At 49.1% G+C, this 14466-nt stretch overlaps 6 protein-coding genes across 6 annotated transcripts; 4 read left to right on the top strand and 2 right to left on the bottom strand.

The window, feature by feature from the left end:
• Positions 1-38: 38 nt before the first annotated feature.
• On the top strand, positions 39-696 carry GGI43DRAFT_401074 (uncharacterized protein). Its single transcript, XM_083205527.1, has 2 exons — positions 39-346; positions 470-696. Exons 1-2 carry the CDS (start codon positions 144-146, stop codon positions 672-674), a joined length of 408 nt encoding a protein of 135 aa, XP_083062098.1. The 5' UTR covers positions 39-143; the 3' UTR covers positions 675-696.
• Positions 626-3370, top strand: GGI43DRAFT_331164 (uncharacterized protein). The gene is made up of 3 exons (XM_083201972.1): positions 626-1798; positions 1852-2620; positions 2677-3370. The coding sequence occupies exons 1-3, from the start codon at positions 834-836 to the stop codon at positions 3211-3213; spliced, it is 2271 nt and encodes a 756-aa protein (XP_083062097.1). The 5' UTR covers positions 626-833; the 3' UTR covers positions 3214-3370.
• A 50-nt stretch (positions 3371-3420) lies between these two features.
• On the bottom strand, positions 3421-6769 carry GGI43DRAFT_401071 (chloride channel). Its single transcript, XM_083205526.1, has 6 exons — positions 5701-6769; positions 5486-5638; positions 5309-5423; positions 5155-5246; positions 4909-5094; positions 3421-4847 (listed from the first exon to the last, which is right to left on the bottom strand). Exons 1-6 carry the CDS (start codon positions 6529-6531, stop codon positions 3528-3530), a joined length of 2697 nt encoding a protein of 898 aa, XP_083062096.1. The 5' UTR covers positions 6532-6769; the 3' UTR covers positions 3421-3527.
• Positions 6770-9402, top strand: GGI43DRAFT_401070 (Neurochondrin-domain-containing protein). Its single transcript, XM_083205525.1, has 3 exons — positions 6770-7340; positions 7414-7720; positions 7783-9402. Exons 1-3 carry the CDS (start codon positions 6943-6945, stop codon positions 9007-9009), a joined length of 1932 nt encoding a protein of 643 aa, XP_083062095.1. The 5' UTR covers positions 6770-6942; the 3' UTR covers positions 9010-9402.
• Positions 9112-9574, top strand: GGI43DRAFT_331021 (uncharacterized protein). Its single transcript, XM_083201970.1, has one exon. The coding sequence runs from the start codon at positions 9213-9215 to the stop codon at positions 9471-9473; it is 261 nt and encodes an 86-aa protein (XP_083062094.1). The 5' UTR covers positions 9112-9212; the 3' UTR covers positions 9474-9574.
• On the bottom strand, positions 9534-10415 carry GGI43DRAFT_401068 (uncharacterized protein). Its single transcript, XM_083205524.1, has one exon. It carries the CDS (start codon positions 10350-10352, stop codon positions 9675-9677), a length of 678 nt encoding a protein of 225 aa, XP_083062093.1. The 5' UTR covers positions 10353-10415; the 3' UTR covers positions 9534-9674.
• Positions 10416-14466: the final 4051 nt, after the last annotated feature.

Raw genomic sequence — 14466 nt, 5'->3', positions numbered from 1 at the left:
GCCCGACCCGGATTCTTCCTTTCTCTTCAAGACTTCAACTGGAGCTGAGCAAGACCAAGGTCACGTGAACTACGCGTTGTGATGCCCCACCCCAAGCAGGCAGAAACGCGTGGGTTAATTGATTCTCGCGCCTCTGACCCGCGATGCTAGCTGGGCTGTACAGAACCAGCTGTCGGTGCCTAGGCACCAATACCACTGATCTACCAGCTCGGCCTCGGTCTATATATTGCTCTGTCAACGCCTTTGCTCTTCTGAGATTTGCATCAACTCAATTGATTCGTCGCTGGCCATCTGCATCTACGGGTGCATCCTATAACGTCATGGCTCCCAAACAGGCAACTCTGGGGTATGTGAAGCCGTCGCAGCAGACGATAGGGTGTGTGGGTGGAATTGATGCTGCATGTTATGTTATATGAGGCCGTGGTATGCTCAAAATCGAATTGAATTGCTAATTGTAATTGGTACACAGAAAATTCTTTGGGGTGAAAGCAGGCGCACCAGCAAGACAAACAACACTGGCTTTCGCGACCAAGGCGGGGAGCAAGGAAACAAGCAAGGCTGGAGACGAGGGGTCTGAGGGCGATGCAAGCACAAAAGAGAATTCAGATCCAGAGAAGGGTAAGACGATTTGCTATTCTCCTGCCCCCATTCAGAGCTTAATAGTTGACTCGTGATGAAAAGATTCCAAAAAACGCCCGCGGTCCCCGAAAAAGAGCACAGAAGTAAAGCCCAAAGTAGAAGAAGAAGAGGACGAAGCTCCAGTTTCAAAAAGAGCAAGGCGAACCAGGGCCAAGATTGAGGATGACGAAGATGAAGCTCCTCAGTCGTCTCCAATGAAAGAAGAAGCTCCGAGCAGTCCTGCTAAGAGGAAGAGGTCACGCAGTCCCAAGTCAACCCCAAAGTCGAGATCGCAGTCGCCAAAGGCAGCCAAGATAAAGAAAGAGAGCGAGGATGTTGCTGAGAAAGCTGCAAAGGAGGAGGAGCAATCTTCAGAATCAGCGTCAGAGGCTGACAGCGAGGTGGAAGAAAAGCCAGCTGTTGCTGCCAAAGCACGCAAAGCTCAGCAGACGATGCTTCAGAAGAAAGAGAAAGATGCATATCCCGATTGGCAGCCCGGTACCCCGGTACCATATGCAGCTCTTTGCAAGACCTTTTCGCTTATTGAGCTGACAACAAAACGGCTGATCATCATGGAGTATTGCTCAAAATTTTTGCGCCAAGTTATGCGGCTCACTCCTGATGACCTCTTGCCTACCGTCCTGCTCATGATTAACAAGCTGGCACCCGATTACGCCGGCATTGAGCTCGGTATTGGTGAATCTCTGATCATGAAAGCTATTGGTGAAACAACCGGAAGAAGTCTCCAAGTCATCAAGGCGGATCAGAAAGAGATTGGTGACCTTGGTCTCGTGGCTGTGAAGAGCAGATCGACGCAACCAACCATGTTCAAGCCAAAAGCGCTGACAGTAAGAGGCGTTCATCAAGGCTTGATGAATATTGCGACTGTTACCGGTAACGGCGCCCAAGGTCGCAAAGTTGATGGTATCAAGAAGCTTCTGTCTTCTTCGGATTCTCATCTGAAGGAGAAAGTGGATATTAACAAGGACAAGGGCGGTCCAAGCGAAGCAAAGTACATTATCCGATTCTTGGAAGGAAAGCTTCGACTTGGCTTGGCAGACAAGACTGTTTTGGTTTCATTGGCTCAAGCCGTTGTAGCACATGAAGCTGAGGCAAGAGGAAAGATCCCCACTACTTCAGAATTGGAAAATGGCGAGTCTATTCTCAAGACAGTTTACAGGTATGTACATGGTCTCTTCTGGTTGCTACGGGCGTGAAACTAATGAGAGATAGCGAGCTACCGAGCTACGATGTCATTATTCCAGCCATGATGCAACACGGCATCGCCAATCTGAGAGATCATTGCAAACTCCGACCTGGCGTGCCCCTGAAGCCCATGTTGGCCAAACCAACAAAGGCTATTACAGAGGTCTTGGACCGATTTGAAGGCCAGAAATTCACATGCGAGTACAAGTATGACGGTGAACGTGCTCAGATTCATTATGTGGCCAAAGATGCTCCTCAGGGCTTGGATGCTGCTACCCAAGGATCGACCAAAGAAATTGATTCGGGCGTTGCTTGCATTTTCTCTCGAAACTCGGAAGATCTATCCAAGAAGTATCCCGACGTTCTTGAGAAGCTCAGTGCATGGGTCAAAGAAGACACAAAGAGCTTCGTTCTCGACTGCGAGACTGTAGCTTGGGATGTGGCTGAGAAGAAAGTATTGCCTTTCCAGCAACTCATGACTCGCAAGAGGAAGGATGTAAAGGCCGAAGATATTAAAGTCAAGGTTTGCGTCTTCGCCTTTGACCTGCTATATCTGAACGGAGAAGCAGTCGTGGAGAAGTCACTTCGCGAGCGCCGCGATCTCCTAACCACGGCGTTTATTCCAACTGAAGGCGAGTTTCAATTGGCAACTCACATGAACGGCCAAGAGCTAGATGAGATTCAGACATTCTTGGATGAGAGTGTCAAGGCATCTTGCGAGGGTCTAATGGTGAAGATGTTGGATGGGAAAGAAAGCGGATACGAGCCCAGCAAGCGAAGTCGAAATTGGCTCAAGGTAAATATGATTGTCTGTCCATGTGATTCTCAACTCCAGCTAATACCGGATAACAGGTTAAAAAGGATTATCTCTCTGGCGTTGGTGACTCTCTTGACCTCGTTGTCCTGGGTGCCTACTATGGCAAGGGCAAAAGAACATCAGTTTATGGTGCATTCTTGCTAGCCTGTTACAACCCTAATACCGATATGTACGAGACAGTTTGCAACATCGGCACTGGCTTCTCAGAGCAAGTCCTCGAAGACCTCCATGCTCAACTCTCCGAAATCACAATCGCCCGCCCCAAACCTTTCTATTCACACTCTACAGGTGGACAGCACCAACCTGATGTGTGGTTTGAGCCACGCTATGTGTGGGAAGTTAAGACGGCAGATTTGACCCTCAGTCCTCGATACAAGGCTGGATGGAAAGAAGGCGTAGATCCAGCAGGCGAGAAGGGTATTAGTCTGAGATTTCCCCGCTTCATCAAGATTCGAGACGATAAAAAGCCCAACGAAGCAACAAGCAGCAGACAAGTTGCAGAGATGTACAGAAAACAGGAGAGCGTGACGAAGAACAAAGGTCCATCGGTAGACGATGACTTTGAATATTAATTGAGTATGAAAGAAAAGAAAGACTAGACGACTATCTGTGGGTATTTTTATATACTAATACCTGGCATGGGTGGAAAATTGTATTTCTCTTAGGGACGGCCTTTCTATGTACGATTTATGAGATGCATTGGTTAGATTATCTTGTCTCTTGTCTTAATAGTTGAGCATTATTCTGTATTATGCCAAATTTCAGCTTTATTCTTCATTCATTTTGTCCAATATTAAAACGTCAAATGGCTACCCCTCTACAATTCTAAAGAATTCTTAAAGATTGCAAAAAAAAAAAAAAAATCCCTACAACTCCATGTCCCGCTCTATAATATTGACCCCCTATCCGTATCATCTGCATCATCTCCCGGCCGCAGGAGGCCCCTCTGCTCCTCATCTCCTCCCTCGTCCATGATTCCGCTCTCTTGCTCTCGTATCCTGGCTCCGGCCCTGATGGGGGTAGAAAAGTCGGTTGTGCGCCGTGTTGAGTCTGCGCCGTTGAGGACATACCAGATATCCTTTTTCGTGAGCAGGCCTTGCAGGACACCCCGGTCAGTGAAGAGCATATATCGCAGACCTAGTTTCTGGAAATACGATACGACGAGATGTAAGCTCGTGCGGGAAGGCAGTGTCAGGGGAGTTTGGTCCATCCATGGCCGGAGATCAAGCGTCGTTCGAGGATCCGCCAGGGGCTGGTGCGAGAAGTAGGCTTCAGTCTCAGGGGGAAGGTTCCGGGGCGATTTAGACGCTGTCTTGAGGTTGTAGCTCAGCTCTGCACGGGAGATGTAGCCCAGGAGGATTGCATCTCGAGGATCGGAAATGACAGGAAAGCCGCGATGAGGGTGCATTTGAAGAATGCTGTTGAGGGAGGCGATCGTGTGTCCTGTAGCAGTGAGGACAATGAGATCTTCAACGCGGGTCATAATATCGGCGACGGGGACATCAGGAATGGCCACTTCTTCGCTATTATCGAGGAAGGGATATTCGTTAAAGTGAATCCAAGATTCGTAGATGCCACGTCGGGAAAAGGCATCACCGACCCATTTGGAAATCATGACGGCAACCATGATGGGCAGCACGTAAGTTAGAGCGCCAGTAAGCTCAAACATGATGACAACGATGGAGACGGTCATTCGAGTGACGCCTGCCAGAGCGGCCGCTGCTCCGACGATGGCATATGTAGCAGGTGTGACACATGGTACATCAGGAGCGCAGGTTTTAAAGAGGAAGAAGCCGCGCGCGTTGTCCACCCATATCTCCATCAGGATGCCCATAGCACGACCAACCAAGGCGCCAATTGCCATGGACGGTAGAATGATGCCAGCCGGGATCTGGAGGCCAAAAGTGATGGTGGAAAGAAGGAAGCCGACGAGGGCAGCGAAGATTAGGAGGACAATGGTGCCGGCTGACGCTGCGCCTCTTTTGCATAGGCCAATCTGATCATCCAAGTTTTGAGAGCACTCGGTGAATAAACTGGACACAAGGTCGGACGCTTGAAACTTCATGTAATGATTTGGATAATTTACGAGCGCAGTGAGGAGGGCCACTGCCAGGACCTGAGTTATGGGGCCAGGGAGCCAAGATTTTGACTTTTTCCATCGAGCGACGGCCATGTTAGCCTTGATAAAGAGGCCTCCATAGACACCCTATATAATTGTCAGTCAGCTCACTCGCGAGTAAAAGGATCGCAAAGGTGAATTAGCTTACGCCAATAATGCCCAGTATGGCATACGGCAGGATCTCAAAGCCTTGCCAGTCATGGCTATACTTTGTCTGATACATGACCAGCTTGCCGGATCTAAAGGGGTCGAAGGCCTGAAGGATGACGGCAGCGGACATGGCGCAGACGAAGCTCTGCCACATGGTCTTGTCTGGGAAGAAGTATGAAATTTGCTATTTTCAGGAATTAGAAACCCAGACATGTCAATCCTTTTGGATTAATGAATATCTCACCTCAAGACTAAACAGCACACCTCCGATAGGAGATCCAAAGGCAACCGAGATACCAGAAGCTGCCGCAGCCGAGAGCACTTCCCGTTTTCGTGCTGTGCCGGTATTAGCTGATGTCCGAGGAAGAAGGTTATGGATTCACCAAATTGCTATTTACCTTCATTGTTATTGATGCTAGAAAAGAGTTTGATAAACACGTTTGCGCAACAACATGCTACATGCACTAGAGGGCCTTCTTTTCCTAACCACATTCCCGATGACACAGCAAGAACCTATCCCAAGTAAGCTTCCTATTCAAGAATAACAAGAGAAGGGGGTTATAGGTAAATCTTACCAGACCAAAAGACTTTGTCACCAGTGTCCAAGGTCCTAGGAACTTGCGAATGACGAATCCTCCCAGAACGGTCTTGATCTCGGGAATACCACTGTGCTTGGCATAGATGGCATATTCCTGCACAAGCAGGGCCGCACAGTATGCAAAGAGGACCTATTCGGTGTACTGTCAATATATGTGTGTTCATTTCGCATGTATAGAGGGAATGCGCATACCCCAAAAGCCAAGAAGAAAAAGTACTCAATGAACCACTTGCCCGCAGCCGAGTGGATGCCAAGAGCCTCGCTCCAGAACCTCCATCCCGCACACTTGGAGCCCTGATCATAGCCATAGCAGCAAAAGTTCTTGTTCAGATAAAAGTGCCCCCCCTCGGGACCGCTCGCGCAGAAGCCAAGCTTAATGTCGCCAAGCCAATCGGTCGTGATGTCGATCAGGGCCGCAATGACGCCCACCGCCAAGCCCGTCAACAGCAGCACGATCCAAACCTGGCTAGCGTCCAAGAGATGTCTGATGTAGCCGACGATGCCGCCGCCCGAGCTCGACGACAGGACGCGCAGGCGTTGTCGCTCCTTTGTGTATTCAAAGATCCAGTCGATGGCCGTCAGATCTTCGTAGGCGACTCGCCGCCCAGGGCCCTCGGCGTACCAATCGTTGGGGATGCCATCTTTGGGGCTGCCAAAGACTTGGTCTCGCAGCGAACCCGCGGCGCTCGTTAGCGACGCGAGAGAGGTCGAGTGTTGGTGGCCATTTGATCGTTGATGCGACTGTGGCGGCGAGGACGAGGAAGAGCCAGCTAGCGTCGAAAAGACTCGCAGCGGGTTCGACAGCAGCGTGGGCTTTTGCTTGCGCTTGAAGGATGTCGTGCTTAGATCGCCGTGGATGGGGTCGTAGATGGGGTCGAGGTCGAGGATGTCACGATCGTCTTCGTCGTCGAGGAAGTCGAGCTCGTCGCGATCTTCAGAGGAGGCTGGAGTGACAATGACTGGAGTATGCGATGACGATGAAGTGGAAGGTTGATGCTGCTCTCTCGGGCCGGCTCCAGACATGATGCGCCACTCTCTATTCCATCTCCTCAGCCTGGGTATTTGAAACCAAAATCCAATGGGCAGAATCCGTCGTTTGTATAAGGCGCTCGAGACAGCTGAAACTAAGCAGCGCAAGGGCGGGTTTCTGCGGTGGATGGTGATTGGCTGGTGGGGCTCAGGCTTTTTGGTGGTTTGCAGCCACTTTGCAGGGAGTTGTAAGGTTTATAGCTGTCGAATCAATGACTTCAATACTGATTCATTCTCACATAATCTTTTAAATAATACTGTTTTCTTATAAAAATCAACGCGCTTCAGCATCCTGTCGTTTTCTGACACAAATTCCATACAGATGCCCTCTTGAAAAATACAATGCAGGATCCAGATTTTATCGCTTAAGTGGCTTATCCATCAACAGCAAAAAATCTAACAAGGATGGACTCACAAGATGATAAAGCCGAACCAGCACCTGCTGCGGCTGCCACTTCTCAGCAAGATGAAGCAAACATTGCCAAAATCCAGTCTCTTGTCCAGGCACAAGACGATACCCAGCGATTTGTTGGATTAGCACTTCTGAAATCCGTCCTGGACAACTCTCCCGAGCTCCAAAGAAATCATGACGTTGTCCAAAGGCTCTGGGATAGTCTCCCCGCAAAGTTCCTGGATAGGCTTCTGCGCACAGGATCAAACCCGTCGAAAAAGGATTCAAAAGAGATGCTCGACTTGGCCGTGTCTGTTTTGCACACGTTTGCAGCTCTCTTACCCGAAGGCGCAACATCTCAGCCAAAGTTCACGGATAGGATACCCAGGCTTGTGAGTGCTGTACTGAATGGGTAAGCCAGGCTCTCTATGCGTTTTCATTGCATCTTTTTTTTTTTTTCTACGTTTGCTAATACTTTTGAATAGATCAAAAGAAACAGTAAATATGCTGTTGCAGCTCCTCTATACTCTTGTGAGCTGTCAAGAAGGTGCCATGTCACTTGTGAGGATAGACGACTTGAGCTCCATCACCGAAATTGCACCCTCACACGCTATTGCGATGGACATTCTACTACACGCTTGGCTCAATGCCATGGTGGTTGTCGACGACACATCCTATTTAGCAGATCATATAGATCGCAATGTACAATCTCTTGTAGCTTCATTCCGAGGCACTGATGCAGTGACATTCCTCGAGTTCCTAGGGCAGCTGCTACGGCAGGCAAGCTTAGAAGTAAGCACACTTCTTCTCCAAGAGTATTGTATGAGTTTTTTAGTAAACATTTCTTATCTTAGGTTATCCCATCAAAACCCAAATGGCTCAGTGCCGTCATCAACTATATCCGAAATCTCGTAACCAGTCGACCAAACGCAGCAGCCCGGTCAGCTTACACAAATGCTGCCTCTTCTCTTCTTCGTGTGTATCATATAGCAGCTTCAGAATTAATATTCAAGGCTGAAAAAACTGACGAAAAGCCATTCTCATATTTATTCGTCAACCTTCTTCTAATCGATGTCCGTTCTTCGGCACCCCTGCTACTAGAACAGCTTAACAAACCGGGATATTCAAACTTATCTCGTCGGCTTGCCTCTGCATTTGACATCATATGCGTCTTCATCGGATATTTGGTTCGCTCACTGGAGGACGAGTCACTGCTGAGTCTAATCATGTCACCAGACAATCTTCTAAAGCTCCGCAAGAGCATATCGGAAACCATGTCTGTAACCATTGAATACCTCCGTGATAGATGGGATGCTACATATGCTGGGGCCATGGGACTGCATCCAGACGCTCGATCTGGGAAAGCGGAAACTTCAGTGGGGTCACGGTTTACTCTTACGTGGGATTCTTTGGAGAATCTCGCAGACGAAGATCCCTTTATTCTGTCTGCTGTGAGGGCCCTTAGCCTGTGGCTGCGCGAAGAGGAAAACGACATATTGAGGAAAGAGGCCACGGGGTTAACGGATATGTTTATAGACCTGTATCGTGGCAGTTCGACGGATAAACTCGACTTTCGATCTCCAATTTTGGTTGCTCTCGAAGGGCTGGTCACATTCGAAAAGGGCCGAAATATTCTTCTGGAGCATGATGGCTGGAAGACGCTCAGCCAAGACCTCGGCGAAATTCTTCGTCAAAACACTTCTACCATCAACGAGGGAGAGGCGTATCTTCGCGGTATCCAGATAGTCCGTGTACTTCTCCAAGTTGCCGAGGAAAGTAACAGTACCAATGAGGAGTGGATGAACCTCATTACCGCGGTCGCAGCGTGGGATGTATTTCTCCAGCAAGATTGGGCTCCTCTTCTCTTGGAACTTCAAGTAGGTGCGCTACAGTTGTGCTGCGCGTTGTTGATTAAAGCGAGTCCCGGCATGAGGAAGAGGTATGCGCATTCTGTTAGCGCATTGGTGGGCATAGCGACGGTGTTGGAAAAGGGAATCCCCAGAGATGACGTTTTGAGAGAGGATATTGAAGATTTGTCGGAGGTTTTGGGCAACTTGTCGCTCGCTGTGAAGACTGCATAGCGTAACTGTGGCTATTCATATACCTACCCTCGATTTTGGCGGCGTTGATTAATCTGGCTGAACTTGGTCAGCGCAGCAACTTTGCTCGCCCTAATGAATATCTTGGCGAGCATCAGTATAATAACATCTACAATCCGCATAGACCCAAGTTGTCTACACGGCAAAGGCTCCAGCACTTCACCTGGGCTTGGTATACTCTACCAATGAGTGCAGGAGGTCTATCCTTGCTCATATTTGCGCAGCCTAATCAATTCAAGAACTTAAAGTATTGGCTTGGTGGTTTATATCGCGAACTTTATCTTACTATCGGGATGATTTATATAAAGTTGTTATCGAGGGCACCATTTTCGTTATCTAGTACCCTAGCTATGGATAATATCACGAATTTACCGCCATTCTACTGCTTCTACTGCTTCTACTGCTTCTACTGCTTCTACTGCTTCTACTGCCTTTACTGTTTCTAGTTAGAAGGGCGGTTGTTACTTTATAGACTGAAGCTAGCTTGTAGTCCATTTTACCAGTTGTACTTTTTAAATCTGCTTCGCAGCTTTGCTTTATAATGGTTTTATGAGCTATATTAGTCACTATACCGCTGATAGCGGCACATTATTGTCCCAATACCATTGAATATCAGCTTGTTTTTCTCTTCCAGATCCAACTCTTCATCACCTCGCCTCGTCAGCCCCCTGCCTTAAAACCTCCCTCTCCGCTGCCAACGCAGCCATCGCCTTTGCCCTCTTCTTCTTGGCTCTGCGAATTTCAATCTCAACGTGCTCCATCTCGGCGTTTACAGAGATGAGTCTCGGGATGGCCTCTTCCACGGCCTGGATGGATAGCGTTTGAGCTGCTCGAAGGGGTTGGGGGGTCAAGATGCCGAACCAGTGGAGAGGATTGTAATTCGGTTTCTTTGCCTTCTTTTCATCCTTCTTCTCTTCGTCATTTTGCTGCTCTTCAGTGCTGTCTACTGGATTTTCCTGGGTACTGGTGGCATCTGCCTGTTCTTCCTTTTCTGTCTCATCTTCCTTGGTGTTATCATGTTTCTCAGCCTCCTCTTGGCTCTTGTTATCGCCCGCATTGCCATCAACGGGAGGATCCAAGTTCTTCATCGTAAAACTCGGTACATTGTCCTCTCCGAGCTCAATATCCAGTACTCTCAGAGCTCGCATCCTCTCATCGTAGTGGTCTTTGCCATATCTCATGCCCCGCTCGCCAGCGAAGTTGGCTCTGGCAATGTTTTGATAAACGCCGGTCTGGAGCTTTGTTAGCTCCTCCCGCAGACGCGAATACTCGTCTATGAGGGACAAGTAGCGCTCCAGCAGGGAATCAATATTCTGCTGTTCCATTTTTTAAGGATTTGGCGGATAGATAGTTCGAATGAGTTGCAAGGTTGACGTCAGTGCGTGGTTCCGGAGGCTCTGTGGTGGGGTGTGTGAGTGAGCCGAGCCACGTTATCCAATGTCCTTTTCAGCTGCCCACTACCTCGGAGCTGAGTATTTTGGTATCTTGTCAATGCTTTATATGCTCTAGGTAGAAGGATTACAGCAAAATGATGAGACTTGAAGATAATTCAATTGAAATCAATTATCAAATATAGACATTTTGATTTAATACATCTGCCAGTTAGCTAACAATGAAAACGAGTTGAGGAACAGAAGCTTTGTTGACTCCACACCAAAATAGTCCTACCCTTGAGTCCAAGCATTGAAAAGAGATTCAGTCAATATCATGTCGAAACTGGGGTTAGCTATTCAAAGAAGCCCATTGTTTACTATTGATTACTGTAGATGTCAAAATAAGAATCGAATATAGCCAATCAACTCTAATTCAGCAATAACAAGTTATGGTTGGTACAATGATAGACGGCTCAATCACTTCGTACCATTTCGGAATGATTATTTGCCTTGTATACCTACCTATTTTGGGCATAAGATAACCAACTCATTTCACTGACGGCTTTTTTGTCGTTGTAATGCTTTCGCACAACACACAGAATGCCACGGGACACACCACATCGACACAAAGCTCATCATAGCAGTTGTTGTGTAATCACGGGAATATGCAATGATCTACCGCCGCTGTGCTCAGGTCGTTACACCATTATGCAATCTTTTGCCCTCCATTGGGAAGATGCGTTCACCGGTTTCGGTGAGCTGCAAGAGCAACTGTAGCGTATGTAGCACGACAGACAATCCCGTGGGTGCTTCGCACATGGTCAGGTGCATATTGGCAATCTGCGCTTCCCCTTCATTTTACAATGCGCCGCTCCGTACGAGGTGACGAGTAGTAAGTGATGGCCCTACCAGGTGGTAGTGAGTAGTAATACCATTAGCATTAGTAGTAATAATATGTAGTAGCAGTAGCAGTAGCATGTAGTAGTAGCAGTAGCTTGGCTTATCATTTTGTGGCTTGGGAAACAGTCGGATGATTGCCGCATGGTGCGTTTCGTATCGCGGCCTAGGAGATTACCTATGTTTGATTGCCGACGCAGGAATAGATGAGCCGTACTGGGGGGGCTTCGCGAAACAAGCTTGTGGACAGCAATCGGGGAGAGGAACCGCTAGTGAGGTCGTCATTTTAATTTCCAGTGCTCACACGGCGCCAAATTGCAGAGCAGAGAGGTGGCTGAAGCTCGATAGCTTGATTGCTCCATTTCAAGCGGGCAGATCGAGGAGACGGGGATGGGAGAAGAAGAAAGAGAAGAAAAGCCACAGCGGCGATTTCACCTGAGGGTGGAAACGAGCTCGCTAGGAAGGGAGAAAGAAGTATATCTCGTTTAAGGAGGCTGCTCATGTGCACTTTTTGGAGTTGCTAGGAGTATGGAGTAAAAAAAGAAGTCATCGTGAAGAGGCAGGGTCTTGGGTAGGGAGGCCTGGTACTGGCAGCATTAAAAATAGCACACCCTTTTTTTTTTGTCTTCCTCTTTCCTTTTTTGACGTTTGTAATAATGAATCATGATATCGATGTTCATCGACAGCGAGATGACGATGTGAGACAAGAGATCCGCGCGGGAAGATGATCTCTCTTCTCGTTTCGATTTGGATTTTAGTTGTCTCCTTTCCTGCTCCTCTTAGTCGTGATCCCACCGAAGTAGACAGCGGCTTGCATGGGCTGAAACTTTGGTTTGGCAGTAGCTGGTTTGGCAGATGGGCTTGCAAGGGGGGCGAGGCCACGCGGAAGAAGCCCCGGATGCGTGATCCTGGCGATCAGCCTTCAGGATTTCTCTCTTCTTCCTTTGTTTGTGATTCTTTGGGCTCTTGGGGTTTGCATGGCAATGCATCAAGTGGCGTTCAGACTGCAGCAGAAGGGTGCTAGAGGGCTGTGTGCTTCGACCTCACGTCATCAGATGCAGCGTGAAATGTGATGGTACCTGCATAGGGGGCTTGAAGAGGTGGTGGTGGTGGTAATACTATTCGTGAATGTTGAGATGACTGCGTTGATGGTCTTATACGTCATCTTAAGCCTTTGGCGATGCAAATCAAAAGGGTGTTGTATCGCTTTGTTTTGTTTGTTTCATCGCAACTGCCTTGTATCTGATACCCACCAGGAGCTAGGGGCTTTAGTGGTCTATGGCCTGTGTTATGGAGATTTATCTGGTAGCTAGTACCTCCGCAGGCGGATTTCTCACAAGGTGCTGCGCACCGGTTTCAATGGAGATGGCGGGCGCCAGCTCCAGAAAGACGAGCACAGAGCATGAATTCCACTAGTAGTATCAATACTTGTATGTCTTGTATGAGAATACACGTGCAATGGCCAGATGCTTGCCCAGTGCTGTAAGACAAGGTCCTACCAACAGCGAGTGGCATGTTGCATCCTGCTCTCTGGCCTCTGCCTCGCTACATCTCTCCTGAATGACCTCTTCTCTCCTGGGCCAAATCATCAGCCAAGATGTCCGCAACGGGAAACTAGACCATCGTCAACGAACCACCGCCCAGCCTCTTTTTCTGCCTCCCTGGCCTGGTCCGCCATTGTCGCGCATTGAAGGACCCCCCCAATTCCTGCTGCTGCTAGCCTCCTACGTACAGTATGGCCCATCAACCCCCCTTCAGCCACCAGCCTGCCCGCATATTGTTACATGTACTGCACGCGGGCCAGAGTGTGCTTGAGGTGGATAGATATGATGCTCGCACATTCAGGATGCCGACGGCAGAGTACATGCCTTTGCTCTTGCAGAGGATATATGAGGCTGTCTTACATACATTGCGGCAATGTACCGTAGACGCTCTAATTCTCGACAGACTCCTTTCATTTGCTGCGATGGCCTCTGGATTTGCGGTCCGCCGCTGGAGCCGCTGAGATAAAAAGGCAACAAGTCAGGCGGGATCTCCCCACCAATCACCCTGCCTGCTTCACCGAGCGCCATCACCAACCCCGTCTGTTTTCTGAGTCTCTTTGCAAAGTACTGCCGTATCGCTCTCGCGCCCATCACCGCCCTTCTCCTGATTTGGCTGTTTTGATTTTAGCTAGACTAGACCACCAGCTGCTGCATCTTGCCACAATTACAATTACTCGTAATCCCACTGACATACTGTGCACTACTTGCTACTGCTGCCTGCTTAACTCGTCTTCCTTCGTACTGCTATACCTGAACCTCACTAGTACGAGTAGCTCTCGCTGCTGGCTGGCCTGGAACTCCTCCCCAATACTGCCAAGTTGTGCTGTGTCAGTTTCCCACTCGGTGACGATAGCTACAAGTACTAGCAGTCCCAAGCCAAACAAGGCAAGGTCCGCTAAAAGGGCTTCCAGCACGGCCAGTCAGTCTCCTCGCCGCTTGCCCCCCAGTTTCCCCCTCCCCCCCAGTCTTACGGCCAGCTCACAGCATAATAGCGTTCAAGGCCTGCCAGCACCCTCTCCCCATCAAATCCCACCAGGCCTGCACCACCCGGCTAATTCAAATCACCTCTTGGTGCTACCTGTACCCGTCGTTCAACTGCTAGCCCGTGCTGCCTGCCAACGCTACAGAGTGCTTGTACACTGCACAGCTTTCTGCTGCTAGTTGCACAAAACTGAATTTTGAGGACTTGTGGCTCCAGCACTTCGCAGAAAGGCTTCTTCTCTCTCTTAACCGTGGCCCAGAACCCAGCCTCACCGATCTCAGCCTTTTTTTCTCTTCACCCTCTACGCTTTTCTCGTTGTCGATACGCCTCGCTCTGCCTGTCGGCTCCATCCATCCTCCGCCCATTGACCTATACCCGCCCCAGACGCACCCACTTACTGGCTCATTCCAACCTATTACCTTGACTTACCGCCGCCACTACTGCTGCTACTGTCACTACGACTCTCTTGCTCCCGCCAAATTAATCTCCAAAACTCTAGAGCCTCAATTCGCAACAGCCAAACTTCGCCCTCGCATCTGCTCTCCCTCCCCGCGGCCCGCGCTGCGATAAGGCATCTTCGCCTCGATCGTATCCTCCGTCGTCAGACCTCCCTCTTCGTCAAGGAACCGCATTCGCAGCACCA

Source organism: Trichoderma evansii (genome assembly GCF_050947405.1).
Source record: "Trichoderma evansii strain SZMC 28006 chromosome Unknown GGI43scaffold_6, whole genome shotgun sequence".
NCBI classification, from domain to species: Eukaryota; Fungi; Ascomycota; class Sordariomycetes; order Hypocreales; family Hypocreaceae; genus Trichoderma; species Trichoderma evansii.
The sequence above is the reverse complement of the archived record's forward strand: the minus strand, read 5'-3'. Positions and strand labels throughout refer to the sequence as shown.

Excerpts from the sequence above, each read along its gene's own strand:
- GGI43DRAFT_401074 (XM_083205527.1), top strand. The coding sequence starts at position 144 with ATGCTAGCTGGGCTGTACAGAACCAGCTGTCGGTGCCTAGGCACCAAT. Across the intron at positions 347-469 it reads CCCAAACAGGCAACTCTGGG|AAAATTCTTTGGGGTGAAAG; the intron begins GTATGTGAAGCC and ends ATTGGTACACAG.
- GGI43DRAFT_401071 (XM_083205526.1), bottom strand. The coding sequence starts at position 6,531 with ATGTCTGGAGCCGGCCCGAGAGAGCAGCATCAACCTTCCACTTCATCG. Across the intron at positions 5,424-5,485 it reads TGACAAAGTCTTTTGGTCTG|GTTCTTGCTGTGTCATCGGG; the intron begins GTAAGATTTACC and ends TACTTGGGATAG. Across the intron at positions 4,848-4,908 it reads CCATACTGGGCATTATTGGC|GGTGTCTATGGAGGCCTCTT; the intron begins GTAAGCTAATTC and ends ACAATTATATAG.
- GGI43DRAFT_401068 (XM_083205524.1), bottom strand. The coding sequence starts at position 10,352 with ATGGAACAGCAGAATATTGATTCCCTGCTGGAGCGCTACTTGTCCCTC.
- GGI43DRAFT_331164 (XM_083201972.1), top strand. The coding sequence starts at position 834 with ATGAAAGAAGAAGCTCCGAGCAGTCCTGCTAAGAGGAAGAGGTCACGC. Across the intron at positions 1,799-1,851 it reads ATTCTCAAGACAGTTTACAG|CGAGCTACCGAGCTACGATG; the intron begins GTATGTACATGG and ends AATGAGAGATAG. Across the intron at positions 2,621-2,676 it reads GAAGTCGAAATTGGCTCAAG|GTTAAAAAGGATTATCTCTC; the intron begins GTAAATATGATT and ends ACCGGATAACAG.
- GGI43DRAFT_331021 (XM_083201970.1), top strand. The coding sequence starts at position 9,213 with ATGAGTGCAGGAGGTCTATCCTTGCTCATATTTGCGCAGCCTAATCAA.
- GGI43DRAFT_401070 (XM_083205525.1), top strand. The coding sequence starts at position 6,943 with ATGGACTCACAAGATGATAAAGCCGAACCAGCACCTGCTGCGGCTGCC. Across the intron at positions 7,341-7,413 it reads GTGAGTGCTGTACTGAATGG|ATCAAAAGAAACAGTAAATA; the intron begins GTAAGCCAGGCT and ends ACTTTTGAATAG. Across the intron at positions 7,721-7,782 it reads TACGGCAGGCAAGCTTAGAA|GTTATCCCATCAAAACCCAA; the intron begins GTAAGCACACTT and ends TTCTTATCTTAG.